Below are 18,455 nucleotides of genomic sequence, written 5' to 3'. Positions count from 1 at the left end.
TAGCCATAAATTAATTCCCACTTTTAAACATCTAATTAACTTCTGTAGTAATTAAATTATTTTGAAAATGCAGGAGAAATGACAAAAGTGGTTGGGAAAAAACAAGCAAGCAATTAAAAATAAAATTATGAGGCATTTCACATATTTAATTTAGTCATGGTTTTTTAAAAATATGATTACTGGGTTCATGGCCACAGTGCATAAAATATACACTGTACTGAATTCTGGGAATAAATTGTGCTCTAGTTTGTAAAGGAAATCAATGACAGATTTAGCTATCATGATTTTGCAGTTCACATTTGCAGGGCATCGTGGTAAATATCCAAATATTGCTTATGGTCTTACTCACATTAGCATGGTAAGACAAGAATTATCATTTTCCACAATAATGTTGAGGTTTCTTCATTTGCAAGTCAGATATGGTATCATGGCGGATACCTCAACACATTATGCAGTGTTTTCTTAAAATATTTATATATCCTTTAGAAGCTTGAACAAGTATTCTGCTCAGTTTGGTGTCTCTTCTATGTCTATGTGCTGGTCTGTCACTGTATGTGTCTGACTTGCAAAAAACAAGTCTAAAACAATGATGCAGTTACCATCACCTCTGCTCCTATAGTAATCTGACTTGCAAAACTTGGACACCAAATGCCATTGGAAAAGAGACATATGTCTCAATATGCAAATGCAGGTATGTAAAAAAAATCAAAGTTGATTAAATCATTAAGATGAATTTTGATTTCCACTGATCAATGGCAACAACAGTATTGGTATATAAACCATGAAATAGCGTTTGGGAGTAGAGTGGGATAGAATAAAAAGCTGCTTAGCAAAATCTTCATTTCTTAACATGAAGTTTTTGAATCAAAGTTGATTGTGCATGATCGGTGCTTTACTATAATCATCTTATCACTTGGAGATCAATGAAAGCTTTATGGTCCTAACCATGTAATAGATAAAAAGGGCGATAATATCACTGTTTGAGCTTCATATTTTTTCCTCTTTATTGATATGGATATTTTTTTTTACAAGTGGAGAAAATGATGATAAAACTTTGGTGAATTTTTCATACTTCTAAACTCTGTGCATGTGAAATAACATCAAACTTTTAAACTCATATTATCACGAAAAATTATGATTATCAAACACATTATACAGCCTACTCTCATTCAGCTGACAATCACCAGTGCATTTAACTTTTTTTTTGATAAACCTGATTCTTGGATAAATATATACATGTAATGCCTACTGGTAAGAGCATTGTAGAATAGAATGCAAACATACACTTAAAACAATTGTACAAGTTCATTAGAGAGACTGCTATTTAGGTTTATTTACTGTTACAATAACCTCAAAACCTCATGAACTTGGCACTGGACACATATGAAGCTATCCATTTTCATGATTACACTACTTTTCCAGTATAAAACTACAAGACAGATAATAACACTGGACTAATTAATGGGTTATCTATATATTTCTAGTATTGTTATAGCAAAATGAAACTGGTGGAGTCTGTATACAAGACTATGAATTAAATTTGTAGTTTAGGTAAGTAAAGAAATGTTTACTAATATTTTGTTATACACATGTGACAGTTGGCGAACAAGACATAAGGGAAAGTCAAAAGACTTTATATCATTTAAATCATTACTATATGTATAGTGAAACTTCCCTAACTGGCCACTGGGACCAAATATTTCTGACATTTTACAAAGGTGGCAAGTTTGGTTAAAATTAAGGACCAAAAGATGTGATAAGTCTGAAAATAAGAGAGGAATAATGAACGGCTGGTTTAGGAAAGTTTCAATGGATTTACAAAAATCTCGTCATCTCGAGGTCACAGTGAAAGTTCTAATGGAATCAGTTTCATGCTAATAGGTCAAGTTTGGAGGAATGCAAAAAACTTGAAAAATAAAAGAAACAATATTTGTTTTGATAAAACATTTCACCACTGCAAACTAAAAAGTCTAACTTTAAAAAAATATGAAACAAAAAATTCGCAAATTTACAAATGAAATTCAGATATGGCCAACTGTGACTCGGGTGAAACTACCAGAAATATTCCAAAATAAATGATAAATTGTAAAGGTGATTGAAACAAGAGGTCTTGATTGCTTATAAAACTCAAAGTTTATGAACCATTAAATGGTAGCATCCCATACAAGATTGCAAGTATGTCCTTTATGAATAATCTTCCAACAGATTTACTCTCTTTTGCCCATACTAGGATACCACATAAACCTAGTGAAACGCATGTACCCACACAGATGAACAATGAAAACCTTTAACCTTAAAACCCTGTAAGATGAATAGGATGCAAACATTAAAACATTTCAAACCAAAACAAATGAGATAAAGATGAGGTACTTTCTTTCAAAGGACATAGTTCAATAAGGGCTCATTTTGGTCCCCAATCAGATTCCTATGAAACTCATGCATATAAAAGAGTCCCCTCTCTCTTCCTAAACTATGTTTTTCATTCTTATCCAGGGTTGCTTTTAATACAGAAAATAGACTGTTAAGAAGCCAGTTTTTTACCTCTGTTGTGGAAACTTTTCATGGATTACAGACAATATTGCTAACACACCCCTTTAAAGCTGACTGCCAAAAGAGAGATATCTAAAATTCTGCGTTTGCACACAGAATGCCTAATAGTCAATGATAGCATGAAGAAATGTCCTTTTTTTTAAAAAAAAATTTCTAAGTAATGAATATATTGATATTGAGTATAGTTGATTACCTCTGAAACCTATTTTCATTTTCGTTCAGTTATTTTTATGTTTATGTTTAACAATGATTAAGCATATCAAAATCTTGACTTGATAGCCACAGAATAACAATGTGTATTTCATTACCGTAAATAAATGCCCAAAAGCTGTGCAGATCTTTTATGTAGCAGCAATAGCCGTATGTTGCTATAGTGTATAATTAAGAATCAAAACCAAATACATTAGTGATCAAAGTAGTTTGGTGTATGTATCAGCGGGTTAAATCTTATATTATACTTTAGTTTATTACCAATTTGATAAAATTATTCCTTATATTGATCAATGATCACAAAATTAGACGTTATAATATTTTTTTTTAATGAGCGAGAGTATATTAGCTGTACGGATTTGTTACATATTCATTGCAAAGACGATGAGTTGACAGGCACCAGTTTCATATTTGATATGATCTGTGACTTGAAAGATGGGAAGGAAAATTAAAAAAAAAACATTACTCTAAATGTATTTGTTTTAGGTGTACCCCACCCACTCCTCATCCCGCCATTATTTCATCAAGGTCATTACTGTCATCTAACCAATTAGAAGTCATAAAAAAATATTCTTGCTCTGATGTGTAGAAGTAAAAATTACCTATTATATCAATTGCATTAGTGGAAAAAATATTCAGCTAAAAGAAAGAAGAATCTACAGGGTCAAAAGGAAATCCGAACATACCATACCCTCCGAGAACTAAGCATAAAATCAAGCCTTGAATACAAGTACACCAGTTGTTTAATGTTGAATTTGATGATGAAACAAGGAATAATGAAACTTTCAGGTCTGATAAATGTCAAAAAATGCTTTTCTTTATATCAAATGGGATTCTGTTCAAAAGAATTTTTTTAACACTTGAGCATGCATGGGCATACACACAGTCAGACATGATATAGAGCTGTTGAGCATTTGGTCTTTTTGTCAGTGGAGTAGCATACTTGAGGATAAATGTAATTTATACCTGATTTTAGGCTGGCAGTCTATTTATCATTTAAATATACATAATACAGGTCAAGTTGAAAAATAGAAATAAGCATAAACATTCAAAATACAGCAACACTGGCAAAGCACTAAAGATATACCCAAAATGCACCATCAATGCCATATTTTTCTAGTCAGGGTAATTCAAATCTCTCTTGTCATGGATGCTCTTAGTCAAATATCGATGGAAATATACGCGTGTATGATGCCTCAAATTCAGGTATAGCCATATCTCTGATGATATATAGACAGGCATACACGATAACATCATCTCCTCTTAATGGATACATCAGATAAGGTATTATGACCCAAAATTGATCCTCACAAGTCTCATGGGACAACTGACCTTGCATATTAAGTTTGTATAACCATATATTTTTTGCAGTTGAGCTGAGGCTTTATGAAAAGTACCAAAAATAATCTTTCTAAATTCAATTTACATGAGACGTGCCACCCTTCGTGACATAGGGACCCAAAATTTCATTTTTTATTGGGGGTTGGCTGGGAGGACATGTTTGCTTAGTTGGTAGAGTGTCAAATTTGTAATCTTAGGGTTGTGTGTATGATACCTTCCCAAGCCACAGCCTGGGCTGTCTCTCAGAGTGTCTTCTGGAAAGACACTTAGCTTCCACTTCCTTGGAATGGTATAGCCATCAATGTCTATAAACTGTTGTTAAAACCCAACCCACACCCATCCCAGCATTTTTTGACAACATTAATTTGTAAGCCACCAGTAAAAATTACAGTATTTTTAAGAGAAAAAAATACTTTCAGTGTTATTTTAAAACTCATAATTCAAACCTTTGGATAGATAACAATTTGTTTATTCATCAGAAACATGTAACAAATGGAACATAAGACAGAAATAAAGAAATCGTGTGAACAGAATATGAATTACAGAAAGCAAAACTAAACAGAAACTAATTTATATAAAGTAAAAGCAAAAAAAAAAAACCCCACAAAACCACAAAGAAGCAAACAATAAATAAAAATTAAAGTCTATGTTCAGGCTTGAACAGCTACTGTTTGATATTATTAGTAAAAAATATGAAGCACTATACCTTTACATCAGTCTTCATTACTGGAGTAGTGACAATATATATATATATATATATATATATATATATATATATATATATATACACACACATACATGCAATGATGTCGCCTGATGAGGTTCCAATAGATACAACCAAAGCTTCAGCTATCTGCTTTTTGTTTTCTTTTATGAAAAAAAACAACAGCAGATTGTATACATATTGTTGCACTAAAAGTAAACAAACTGCACAGTAATCATTTTCTTCATTATGTATTTCTTTGAAAACTGCTGCAATCAATGGTTTGTGTTATGATGTGACAGTAACCTAATGAGTATGCTAGATCTATTTTAAAGCATGTCTACAGATGATAATTTAAAGCTAGGAACTGTGTGTGTGTGTGATTTGGATTTTTAATGTAGCTTTTTAAAAAATTCAGACATTTCGCTACAATGTCTGCAGTGTGGCAGTTTATAGTGATGTCTAGCACTGGGTCATCATGTCACAGACATGTAGCATGATGTCCCACCCAATCACATTATCCTGACACCAGGCCGACCAGTCCTAACACTAACCTCTTAATGCTGAGCACCTAGCAAGGCAGCTGTTAGTACTATTTTTACAAGACTTTGGTATGACTTGGCCAGGGTTCGAACCCACAACTTCCTGCATCCGAGACAGATGCTCTAATCACATGGCCACAGAAGTGGTTAAGCTAGGTACAAAAATAATTCATGAAACTGAAGCAAATGAACAATGATATGAATGAATGTTGCATCTTTTACTGGATTCAGTGCGGATTTCAAAACCTTAATGCAAGGGTGTGCTTCACATTATTATTCATATGATCCTGAATGCCGATATTTTTTAAATCATAGAAGATTAGAAAATATAAAATAAATGCAACTAAGCATGATCAGGTAATAAAAAATACATGGAGATTTCTTTCCATTATTCCATTTTAGTCAAAAAGTACATCAGCTGCTTCGGTTGTTTTTTTATTGCCTTGAACATCATTCCTGAATGCACCTCTTCTACATTAAGCTGCTTCTTTCCCAAATATTGCGATTATTATTTTCACTAAAGAATGCATCACAATGTGACCTAAACAAAAATAAAAAAACAACATACTATCAGCCATACAAATAATAATTGACATTTGAACATTAATTTTGGTTAAAGAAACATAACATGGTGTTTTTACTGTGACATCACACCCTGATATTGTATGGCAACGAAAATGGCAGCTGGTCTAAGTTAAGTGTTTTGCCTTCATTTTTCTGCTAGTCAGTGGCGAACGCAAATGAGAAACTATATAAAATGTGTTCTTGAATGCACTGTTAGTTTTTTAGGACTTCAAAGAAGCAGAAATCTGGCAAAACTTGAGGTTTTGACTGAACCCAGGCCTACTTGGGAACAAAATATACTGTCAATTTCATGCTGTTTTATTATGTCTTATGTAGATATGTTGCAGCTGATATGTAGTAGATATGGAATAACCATAACAAATACTCTTATAAAAAATTTAGTTTTTTGCTTATTTGGGGGCCAATTGGCCCTTAATGTACCTCTGCCTTTGGTCAAATTCTTTTGAGAAAAATTCATCTAAAGGTTTTTCTACTTGGTTGTAATGCTAGCTGTATCTGATGATGGATCATCATCATTAGTAAACATCTGAAAGCAAATTATACCAGGATTCATCCTACGGAATCTGGCCGAGTTATACTTGTCATTATGGTGGCTATATTTGATGGCAGATCAGCAGTAAGTGTACAAACTTAAAAGTTCTTCATACCTAAATTCTTGCTGCTAAATTTAGTTAAAACTGATCCAATGACTTTTGAGAAGTTTAAAATAGCAAATGCTGATGGACAAATGGTATGTAACCTATAATAAAATTCATTGATTTATCATATAAACTGATTTGAAACGAAGAACATTATGGATTTTTATTTTGTACTACATGAAGGTGGACAAAATGCAAGTTGTCAATTTACTTATCACATATTCCACTCAATAATATATTATTTTACACGGGCTTTGTCTTTATTTTTCTTATTGATCTATCTATCCTGCTTGGCTTGTTTATTTTTCCAAAGGAGAGTCAAAAAGAAATTAGCCTTTTAGTCAGGAGAATGTTCAACTTAGAGTTCAGTCGACTTGTAAATGAGTATATATGGTACTTTGTGTTTTGGGATTACATATTGCCAAACTAAATTTTCAAATAAATCACTATTGTACACACATATCTGGAATGAACAAAAGAGATAAATATTGATACTGAATTTCGGAAAAGCAAAGAAAAAAATATTTCTCATCTCTTAGTTTCTTACAAATAATACAAAGTCTTTCATCTCTTGATATTTTTAAGACATTGTCCATTCTTTATTTTGTAGGTCATGAGTACTTGAAGGTACTCACATTTCTGATGTAATGTTTCATCGTTTTGGGAAATTCAAAGTTCAAATTTGTTAAAAGTAAATGAAGAATGACAACTTTTAATCTGACATATTTTCTTGATTTCTCAAGGCAATTATAAAAAAGAACATTTCATTATATTTTTCTGAGATTGTAATTTTTTTTAAAGTTTGTGGTTTAGTCTCTCTATTTGATCATGCATAGTCCTTCATTTTCCTAAGGCACTGATCAGGAGGTTTTGATGTTTTCTGCAATAAATACAATATTTTAGGGGAATAAAGCTTTGGTCTTGTTTAATTCTTTGACTTTGTCTATGTTCTTTTTATTTGCCTCTAACACAACAATAAAGATTTTTCTGTTTTTATATAACTGATCAGTGCTGATTGCAGCAACATGGGAATATCCAATAATCAAAACATAGTGTATGGTTCTGGTAGGTTCCTTTCTGGGGGGGTTAAGATTCTTGAATGTTACCATGGGATAACTCTTGTTTAGATCTTCCCAAGTCACTGTGACTTGAATCTGGGTTTTTTTTGCAACCTGTTTTCAGCTTCTTGCAACTAGCTTTATGTTCCATTATTCTCTTTATACTTTGTAACCCATTGATTTTGTTAATTACTTTTTCACTTCAGTTGACCAATTCCATCTCATTTCATGTCTCCGGTTCTCATTTTCTCTGGTCACCCGGTTTTCACAGGACTTATTCTTATATTTCTGTTTATGCATCCATCAAATTACGTTAATTTTTGGGGCCCCGAGTGGTCTAAAGCGCTCTCCGTCACCGTTCACTGCCATCTTACCTCTGTCTGCGTGGGTTTCAGTCTCAGATTTGGCCAATGAGAAAGCTTGCCAGTAGCTTCTCATGGGTCGGTGGTTCTTTCCAGGGTTTTCCCGGGTTCTTCCTCCACCACTAATATTGGCCGCCACGTATAGCCTATTGTGTGCTGAAAAATGGCGTTAAACCCTACAACAACAACAACAACATTAATTTTCTTTTTACATTTAAGTTTGTTTATTACATTAGACAGGACTAAAATAGTTTTGCAACTGGCTTCTGTTTGTTTTTGTTGTTTCTGTAACATTTCAGTGTTCTTTTCTGGTGTTATTGTTATCAACTTCCATTGATGTTATTCACTAGGAGGAAAACACTTTTCAGCTCTTTGAGGCTCATATTTGTTTAAACATTCAAGTGACTGCTGTTTGCATTGTCATAGTTTTATTCATTTGTATTCTTTATTTTGGGTATTTGTAGAGGTTAAACCAAGAAACTAAATACCTATTAATATGCAAAGTTTCACAGGCAAAACCACGAATTGAAGAACCGATGAAAATGTCTTCTATTTTGTTTTTAAACCACAAAAATTGAGCCTCACGAAATGAATGATACTACAATATTTCACTCATGTAACTCTTATCCATAAAATGTCTTCACTGTCCCTTTAATCAATGTCCTGCAGATTGGGCATTTCCTCATGGCTGGGGCACAGTCGGAACATGTCACAAGATGACCACAAGGAAGAAAAACCACACTGATGGTATTTTCTAAGCATATTTTACACAATGTTGCTTCACGCAATTCTCTGTGTTCTCTCACAATTTTTTCTGGATCTATATGCGATTCCTCTAACTGGGTATTTCTTGATGCTTCATGCCCTGCAAAAAAAAAGTATTATATATAGAAGTGGAATCTGGCTTATTCAGCTAGAAAGTTACGACAGGGTTCAGGCAACTTTGTAGATGGGAGTCCATTTATCTGGGCATATCACAAGCAGCACATAGTAGATGCAACAGTTAGGCACTGCTTCAACACAGGTTAACCAACACATGGTTTGAAAACATATTTACTTCCTGTTGATTCATAAATGCTATGGAGTCCAAAAAATGTTGTCGTGGGTTTAATGCCATTTTTCAGCACAAGATAGGCTATATATGGCAGCCAGTATAATAAGTGGAGGAAGAACCCAGGAAAATCCTGGTAAGAACCACAATCCACAGGAAGCTAATGGAAGCTTTCTCACATACCCACACTGGCCGAGTCTGAGACTTGAACCCATGCGGACAGAGGTGAAATGACAGTGATTGGTTAAGGTGAGTGCTTTAGATGACATGGCTATCCAGGGCCAGTCACAAAAATAAACTGCATTTACATGAAGACACTATAATTATAATGAGGTTTGCTACAAATAAATATTGGTGGGCTATACACACAATGCACAAAATGATATTTAATAATATCCAACATTATAACTGCTTTTCATTAGCTAAGAAATAAAATCGAGTGAAATGAAATAACTAGCTTAATTTATAGACTTAAATTTGGTGCAATTACACACACTTTATTAAAGGGCTACCTGATGATAAAGGTCATTATAGTGAAGGACCACTATATGGTATACAAGGTCTCAACATTGTCCAGAAAACTTTGGAAAGAATTGAAAGCAATAGGCCATGCTCTTTGGGATAAAACCATCCCTCTAGTTTTGACAAACACCTGAACATAGCAAGCTTGCCATTTATGATCTGTCTATCTGATAAAAGTATTCTGTTTTTTAAATGAAAATAAGAACTCAGAGATCATGTCAGGGAGATGGATATATTTAACAGACTTTAATTTTATTTATTATTTCTCTTATGAAACTTTGTATTCTTTTGTATATATATGCTAAAATTATGCCAATACATGTACATACAGTTCTTACCATGTTGTCCAACTTGTTCATTACTAGCTTGACTGCTCATATTAGCTGAAAAATTAACATCAACATACATTAACCCCAAATTTCTCCTTGAATGAAATCACCAAGTAGAGGAGCTAATGGGTAAGCAACAGGTGATCAGGAAACTGACAACAACTTACTGTTAATGGCATGGGTTTCATCACATTAATGCCAGTAACTGTCTTTTGTTCAATCTGAGGGCCTAGTTGATTAAGAATTTTCAAAACCACAGCAACTACTACTTAGAACCCTATGACACAACAGATTATATATTTTACAGAATGCAAATTGTCAAACCTGTGAATAATGTGATCATAATGTTAGCGAATTGTTAACTTAATCATAAGTGACAACATTTAAACAAACTACCAATGAGCAAAATTATATTTTGGCAGAAGTTGTACCCCACCTTACAAAAACAAAGATGAGAATGGACTTTGCTGAAAATCCTTGAAAAGTTAGCTTGGGGTTTGAGGGCTGCTTTAAGGCCCCAAATCAGGATCCAGAGGTGAAGCCCAGGTGGGGGCTCTGGGGGCTTTCCCTCTGAAGCTTATGTATTTTGAATACATGTAGCATGCTGAATTTCAAAATCCTGAACTCTGACCTCTCCAGATCATCTTACAAGCAAATAGGAGGAAAGTTTTATAACATCTGGGTGGGGGTGAGGGGTATCAAATAACACTACATTACATGTATATACAAATGGAGCATCTTATCAACAACAAAAGCAATATATCAAAACAAGACATTCTTATCATCTGAAACTATTTTGTCAATCTACATATTGTAATCACCAGCTTTGCAGTCAGTATCATCATAACAACAGTGAGTACAATGCCTTTCCAGTTCTGTTACAACTCCAACAATTTTAATAACTTCATTTTATGATTTATCAAATATATTAATCTAATGATCCAACCAAGCCCATGAAAACTTGTTTTTCACACTATCACCACTTCCTGAATCCGGTCATCATCTGATACATTTAGAGTTACATTCAACATTTTTCTGACAAATTGATGATAGTATAACAGAGAAAACAAAGTAATTCCAATTAATCTTCACTGACATTGAATACTGAACAGCGCTAAATGCATCAAACCATTCATGCAACTAATATGTCTAAACTGTTGAAGAAAACAATGATTCTGATTAGACTGGTCTCAGAACTTCATTATTAGGATATGTACAAGTGACAGTAATATAAAACTATGACTAGGCACAGAACAGTCCAGTAAATAAGCAACTGACCCTACCCCCACAATTTTCTGAATGAATTTACATGGTCCTGATAATAGTGATCCTGAAAATAGTGAAAAACCGCAAATTCACAGAAAATTTTCATTGCTGACGAAAAGCAATGTGCTTGCATACTATGCTTTGTTAAAAAAGACAAAATCAAGTGTTATTATCAAACTCCAATTGCATGTGACAAAAACTGCTGCCAATAATAAGATGTTCAAACAATCATGGTAGACACCTGCATTTCTATCATACATATTATTTCATGGCCTAAATTTATCAAGCATAAAATCTTAGTTAAAATTAGTTTTCTTGCTACATTCACGAAGACTGTAAGCTTGCTACAAAGGTAATGATTTATAGTAGTCCTTAAGTTTGAATGGATTACAGATACTGATAAAGAAAGTAAATGATCTTCAAAAGCTTTAATACATGATGTTAATAATGTTATAAGATTCCAGATGAAGTGAATACTTGCCACGTAAAGGTACATACGATCAAGTTCTAAAAAAAAGACACCCATTACTGAAATAGTCTTTATTGAATTCCTACATGACCAATGTGACTTGTACTATAGATAGGGTTATCGGAACCTTGGCTAGCAAAATACATGTTCATTGAAACGTATTAACACTGATGCATCCTGTTTTATAAATATGCTACTTTGTATTAGTGCCCTGAAAAATAAATTCACTGGAGCCAAGGGAGTGTGGTGGAGATGTGAGGGGTGCTTCACAATCTTAACATGTTGCTGGCCTATATTGGCACTGCATGAAATCTGTTAATAATACATCACAACAGCAATACATCATACCATTACTACAATGAAATCTCAATTGTTATTGTGTTATTTTAATCAGACGATTTAGAGCCTATAAAACCATCCAGCACACCAAATTGCAACTAAAATGGTTGGTCACATTTGTGACTAAATATCTGAAATGGTGACTGAAAATTGTCTGATGATCACCTCTCTGGTGACATTTGGTATTTACAGCAACCAGAAAATGATATCAACACTTTCTTTTTGCAAGTAAATACCATACTGTACAATAAATGCAAATGCAATTTAATCCCATTCTGATCATGAGACTGCTAGTTCCTATATAAATTTGCCATCTTTACATGTAATAGTCTGGCTTACAACCTCTAGGACTTATACATGGCATGTGCAATCAATCACGGCTAATGGCACAAGTCTGGAGAAATTTGGACATGGAGACAAATAAGCAAAATTTGATCAGCTGGAAGAAGTACTGTCTGTCAGTTGAACTTCCACAAGATATAGCCAAATTTGTATTCATATAAACAATGATCTTAAGAAAAGGAAGGTTACCTTTATTTATCAATGAATTTGAGGCCAGGAAATATTTAGTGTGATTGCTTAGAGAACTCCAATTATAGTGAATTTCATGGGCTGGCCTGATGCTGGAACTGTTGAGGACTATTGACAGTTCTGTTAGACAAATCTATTTATGCTATTAAAAATATGTTAATCCTTTTTATAATTACTTGTTAATTTGCCTTCTAAACCCTTTGGATTTTGTCCTCAACTACCATTAATACCTCATTCAATTGATTTTCTGTTCTTGATATCTAAGGCAGACAAACAGTTTTACAATTTGGTGACCTAAATTTTGAAATGTCTTCTTCTACCATTAACAGACCATTTTATTGGTTTCTATTCTCAATATCTAAAGTGTGCAAACAAATTATGTGACATAAATTTTGAAGCAGCCATTAAAAGTTTCAAATCTGAAAGGTACTAGGAGCATTACCATTAAGGATCATAACTCAATATTAAAACATTAAGTGTAACAATTATACTGTAGAACAATATCTATGACTGTTAAGTTTGCTTCTTCCCCTTTAGTCAAGATCTGGTCACATATAATAAACGGCAAAAGAAAATGCAGGTTTTCATGAACAGTATCAACATTTAAACAAAAACCATTTCATCGTACAGAAAACTATAAATATTACTGCTATTTCCATGACTTCCCATGGGAAATCCTCTTTTTTCTTATTGCAAACTATTCTGCTCCTTCCCTTGACATCTTCCAACTTTTCACCTAGGGTTCATGACCCAAATTCTGTGACATCTATTATGTGCGCTTGTGTTGTAACTGAACATGAAGTGATTGGCCAAAAAATATTCAAAAAGTCCCTGTAACTGCAATGTTTGTCTGTTTGACCTTTGATCATAGCCCAAACAACTGTAGCCATGTTGCAGATGGCAATAGTATGGGAAACTTACGGACAAAGTTTGGTGAATTTCCATCCTGACAAGTTACATCCAGATGGAGAGACAGAAATCAACAATATCCTCAGAAAAATGTGGGGATCCTAAATAGCACTTGTGCTTGTAACACTCCTAAGCCAATCAAATTTGTTGATCTATATATTTTAACATACTCATTTAGTAGCCATCATAACATGAACTACAATATGGCTTTAAGTAAACCAAACAAGAATTTATCTGATTGATTGTGTAACTTAGTTGTTTTGTATCCATCTTGTAGATCTCTATGACTGACTAAATTTTTTGTCACACAATGTTTCAAATAACAGCTACTATGTTCACAGCCTCTCTGAATTTTATTTTGGTTAGGTCTGTAGACACATGCAAACCTCATACAAAGGCAATAATTGCATAATGTACATGCAATTTCATTTTTATATCTACCAGATTTATATTGTTATTCTCCGCAAAGTGGTCATATTGAGAAAAAATAAGCCAAAGGTGTCTGCTTTGTAAATTTATTGAAAAGATGGGGATATGTTTATTAATTGACAAGGCTTATTTTTATCATACTTTTGCTAAACTTAAATAGAACTGGGGTAGGGGTTTATCGTCATATGTGGGTTTATAATTGGATAATAATGCTACTAACTCTCTTGCTGTCACAAATGGAAAAATTAAAAGTAAATTTGTTTCAAACAGTCACATATTACCTTTTTCACTGCTTTTATCTCCTTCAGCAGACTGCAAAGGTACTGGCTGAGTTTTATTCAGTAACTTGTCCTCTTCATCAATTTCAAACACAGCTTCCATTATAATTTGTCCAGTCAATTTTTCATTTCCTGGTCACAATTGAAAAAGCCACATTAAAACAAATTCTGAAATAAAGTCTTTTTGAATTAACTGACATTTTAAATAACCAGCATCAAAAACAAAGGTACTGGCTGAGTTTTATTCAGTGACTTGTCCTCTTCATCAATTTCAAACACAGCTTCCATTATAATTTGTCCAGTCAATTTTTCATTTCCTGGTCACAATTGAAAAAGCCACATTAAAACAAATTCTGAAATAAAGTCTTTTTGAATTAACTGACATTTTAAATAACCAGCATCAAAAACAAAATTACTAAAGACTGAAGAATTTGAATGGGTCCATTTTTTAATCTAAAGAGGCATATGAGGTATCAGACTGCCAAATTCATTTTTTAATCTAAAGAGGCATATGAAGTATCAGACTGCCAAATTCATTTTTTAATCTAAAGAGGCATATGAGGTATCAGGCTGCCAAATTTAAGACAAACTTAACCTCAGGATGAAAGTTTTTTTACAGTTTTAGCAAGTCATGAAGGCCAGTAAAAAGATAAATTCTACAAGACTGAACCAATGTTTCATAACCCATGCAGTAGATATCTATGTGGATTGCAAAGGTTTGCACAAGACTGGCAGACCTACAACCTTGAATATTTCAGTGGATTGATATTTTTAACTGGCTTCACTCAAAGGAACACCTGTATCTTTTATAACACAGGTGTATAAAGATTATGTCTATTCAGCTTATAGAGTATATGGCTTTATCACTAGTCAGGACATTTTTCATCACAGGGCACTGCCATGACATAAGAACAAAATACAGTGTATGTGTATCCACTGAATGACTTAATGTAGCTATAGGATTTATGAAATGCAACTCATCCTTACTGCTATCTAATATTATGGAGGCTGTGCACATATATTTAAGAATTAAGCTAATTACATCTCATGCAGATGCAAAATAAAACATAAATGGAAGAATGTTTCTAAAGAAGTTGATAATATCCATTCAAAATGAATTTTTCTTTAATGCCCTTTGATGATTTAACTGAAAATTCTAGGTTATACATGAGCAATTTATTTAAACACAAATATAAAATGACCACTTGAGTACTCTATAATAAATTGTGCTTCTTGTGAAGTAATTCTTATAATAATTTCATACCATTTAAACACCAACCCTTCTGTATCAGCACCCTTTCAATGGCATGCAGTACCAGCTTGGGTTGATAGCCCATTTCTAGTACACTCTGAGCTGCATCTGTCAGCAAGTATTTATGTATCTCTGAATTGCCAGGAGACGGAGTGGATGTTGCCCCCATAACATTGCCATCTGTGGCTCCTACACTGCCTGGCAAGTCTTTGGAAGATGTGGAATTAGTTGTACCACTGTTGTCTGGAGCTATGGAAATGAAGGAAATTATTTCACTTTCAGTACATTAAGTCGGTCAACAGGTGATGATATTCATTAAATACTTTATCACATGACTGCCGATTTATTTGGAATAATATATCCATTATCATAATTTTCTGTATGTAACAAATATAACACCTCAAGGTATCATTAATGGCATCATTATGTTGTGTATGGGAACTGTAAAAGTGTGCAAAGAGTTTTTTTATGATGAGCAGTGTAATTTTACAATCTATTAAAATGTCACCTTTATGAGAAGCTGTGGTAGTTTGTACTGAGTAAACTGTCACTGACACTTTTCTAAAAAAATACAATAAAATAGTTATCACCTCAAAAATAAGACAAAAAATATTTTGATAGCATATAATTATAAGTTTCTGTTGTGCCACACTTACAACTCTACAATACCATTATATTATACCAATAATATTATAACATCAATATGATGGGCTATATCTTTGTGTTTCCTCTAGTTTCATTTTCACAGTTTCCTTGTGGGTTATCCCCATATTACCTGAATCCTTTGCAGGAACTGCAGGGGCTGCTTCACTGCTATTGTGAAGTGCTTGGTTTCCTCCACCATTATTTCTTACGGTTTCTTCCTGATAATGAACAAAAAAGTGAACCAAGTCTTAATACTTTGGACTGAGTCTAACTTGGAAACTGTTGATACTCAAATGATATATCCTACTGTCCTAAACCATGCTTTTACTCTATTTCATATGCTTTAGAGATTGGAGTATAATATTACGAACAAGGGAGAGACAAGCAGACAGTTTCTATATAAAACTCATCTGTTAAATTTCTGATAAATCACCAGAAACAATCATATTTTTTCTCATTGGTGGTACTTTTAACTCATTACATCCTGGGATTCTTTCAGTTTTAACCTGAAATGGGGTAGGAAATGCATCTTCTGGTTACTTCTGAATACATTCAAAAATATGAGCAATTTTCATTTAGCCAGATGCCTAGATGAATAAAAAACACATTGCTTTTGATTTGCTGTTTAGCTTGCGCATGTGCTAAAGGGTAAAAATTTGACTGGCTTTGTTTTGATTAGGCATTATGGATCCACGATTTTTGTGTCCTGGCCACCTTTTACTCCAAATCTCAAACTTATCCTACTTTTTGCATAGGTTCACCTGTCCATTTGTAATTTAGATTAGTCTGCTTTCTATGTCAAGGCCAGAAAGTCTTAAATCTTGAAGACAAAACTCTGATTCAGATTTTCAACCTAATAAAACAGGGTCTTAAAAATTATGTTTTTCACACTGTAATTTGTAATGCAAGTAGAAAGTCTACATTATTTGGTATCACTGTAGAGCTACATTTGTCTACTTTTCTGTAATATGATCCAATTTGGTGTATCGTAAATGATGTTGATGGCTCAGAGCTCTGAAGTAAGGGATAACCTCATTATGTGTAAATGGGGCATGCAGGGTTAATGAATTAATATACTGATGTTAGAGATTCTTTAACTTTTAATAAAGCTAAAATTATGTGATTTACATTCTTAGTTGACATTAATGAATAAATGTGGAATCTATAAGAACTATACTACCAAAAACTTTGGTAATGTTAAAAGACAGGATAAAGAAAAGGGGTTGGTGATGACTAATACAAAATTGGAACAATACAATGGTCATCATGAAAAAAATTAATGAGCATATTTTACATTTTTAAAGGAATTTGTTTTTGTTTTTCGTAAATGTAATACACTAGCAATGCAGATTTAACTATCTTACCCTCTCAGCTATCTCTACTGCCATCTTTACCAGGGAGACAAATTCCTCCCCCTTCATCTTGCGCACATATATACATTCAGTTGACCATCTTGCATGTTCAATCCATGGATCATCTTCACTCATCCAATGTCGCAATCCAACACCACAATCAAAACAGCACACACAATCACTGAATCCTTCAAATTAAAAAAGTAAATCTTTTTTCAGTATTAGTATATTTTGCATTGAATTAAGAATTTTTCAGAATTATTGTGATGTCAGGGTCGACTAAAAATGTATTGCAATTCATTCTTTGTGTCATCAATAAACAAATGTAATTGGGAGATTTTGAATTTTTACCTGTGCTTATCCCCTCTTTCCTGATATAAATCCAAACAACTGTAGCAGGGCATAGGGTTCAAAATTGGCTAAAGCAACAAGTCTCCCATTATAAGTGTCATCGATGAGACCCGACATTATCTAGACTGAGGTTTAGGTTTCAAGACTCAAAATCTAACATTAAGTCAATTATAAAATTTATCATGATACACCTGAAAAACAAATTCCACGCTTCTAACTAATCACCTCCCTTCCCAAACAAACATGTACCTAAAACCAAATGCACAAACATATACATAAACACACCAAACATGTATTCATATGGGTTAATGAAACTACTGTAGTATCATTTCTATTGTGTTGTTTTGACAACAACAAAAAAGCATTTTCATGGGTACTTAAATTCATGCTTGTGAAAGTTAGCATATTTAAAGGCATTTAATTTAATGGATAAATTGAATAAATACCTCAACTAAAACATAAAAAAGAACAAAACTATGGTCACTACAAAAACGATAGCTGCTTCTATAGTTAAAACAATACAAACACCTGTACGAACACAAATCAAACAAATGTTAGGATAAATCATTTACACTTAACATTAAAAATGAACTGATACAAGTCAACAACACTAAACTAATGCTTATTAAAGCACATGTGTATGATCTCTTCCTAAAACACTGTCCATAAAGTTGCACTATTAATTACTTTCTGATGAAATGGTGGTTGAAGAGTGATAAAATTCCACCAAGTAGATCCCCGTT

At 33.2% G+C, this 18,455-nt stretch overlaps 1 protein-coding gene across 1 annotated transcript in view; it reads right to left on the bottom strand.

The window, feature by feature from the left end:
* Positions 1 to 4,604: 4,604 nt before the first annotated feature.
* The window catches only part of LOC149796504 (uncharacterized), a 33,695-nt gene continuing 19,844 nt past the window's right edge, over positions 4,605 to 18,455 (bottom strand). Inside the window, exons 5-11 of the mRNA XM_089960619.1 lie at positions 17,374 to 17,549; positions 16,140 to 16,227; positions 15,377 to 15,613; positions 14,340 to 14,429; positions 14,116 to 14,244; positions 9,901 to 9,945; positions 4,605 to 8,854 (exon numbers count right to left, since the gene is read on the bottom strand). Coding sequence (XP_089816745.1) covers positions 8,613 to 8,854; positions 9,901 to 9,945; positions 14,116 to 14,244; positions 14,340 to 14,429; positions 15,377 to 15,613; positions 16,140 to 16,227; positions 17,374 to 17,549 — 1,007 coding nt within the window. The 3' untranslated portion in view covers positions 4,605 to 8,612. The remainder of the gene's footprint in view (positions 8,855 to 9,900; positions 9,946 to 14,115; positions 14,245 to 14,339; positions 14,430 to 15,376; positions 15,614 to 16,139; positions 16,228 to 17,373; positions 17,550 to 18,455) is intronic.

The sequence above is a fragment of the Sinohyriopsis cumingii genome, chromosome 6 (assembly GCF_028554795.1).
Source record: "Sinohyriopsis cumingii isolate HCF-2022 chromosome 6, ASM2855479v2, whole genome shotgun sequence".
Classification (NCBI taxonomy): domain Eukaryota; kingdom Metazoa; phylum Mollusca; class Bivalvia; order Unionida; family Unionidae; genus Sinohyriopsis; species Sinohyriopsis cumingii.
The sequence above is the reverse complement of the archived record's forward strand: the minus strand, read 5'-3'. Positions and strand labels throughout refer to the sequence as shown.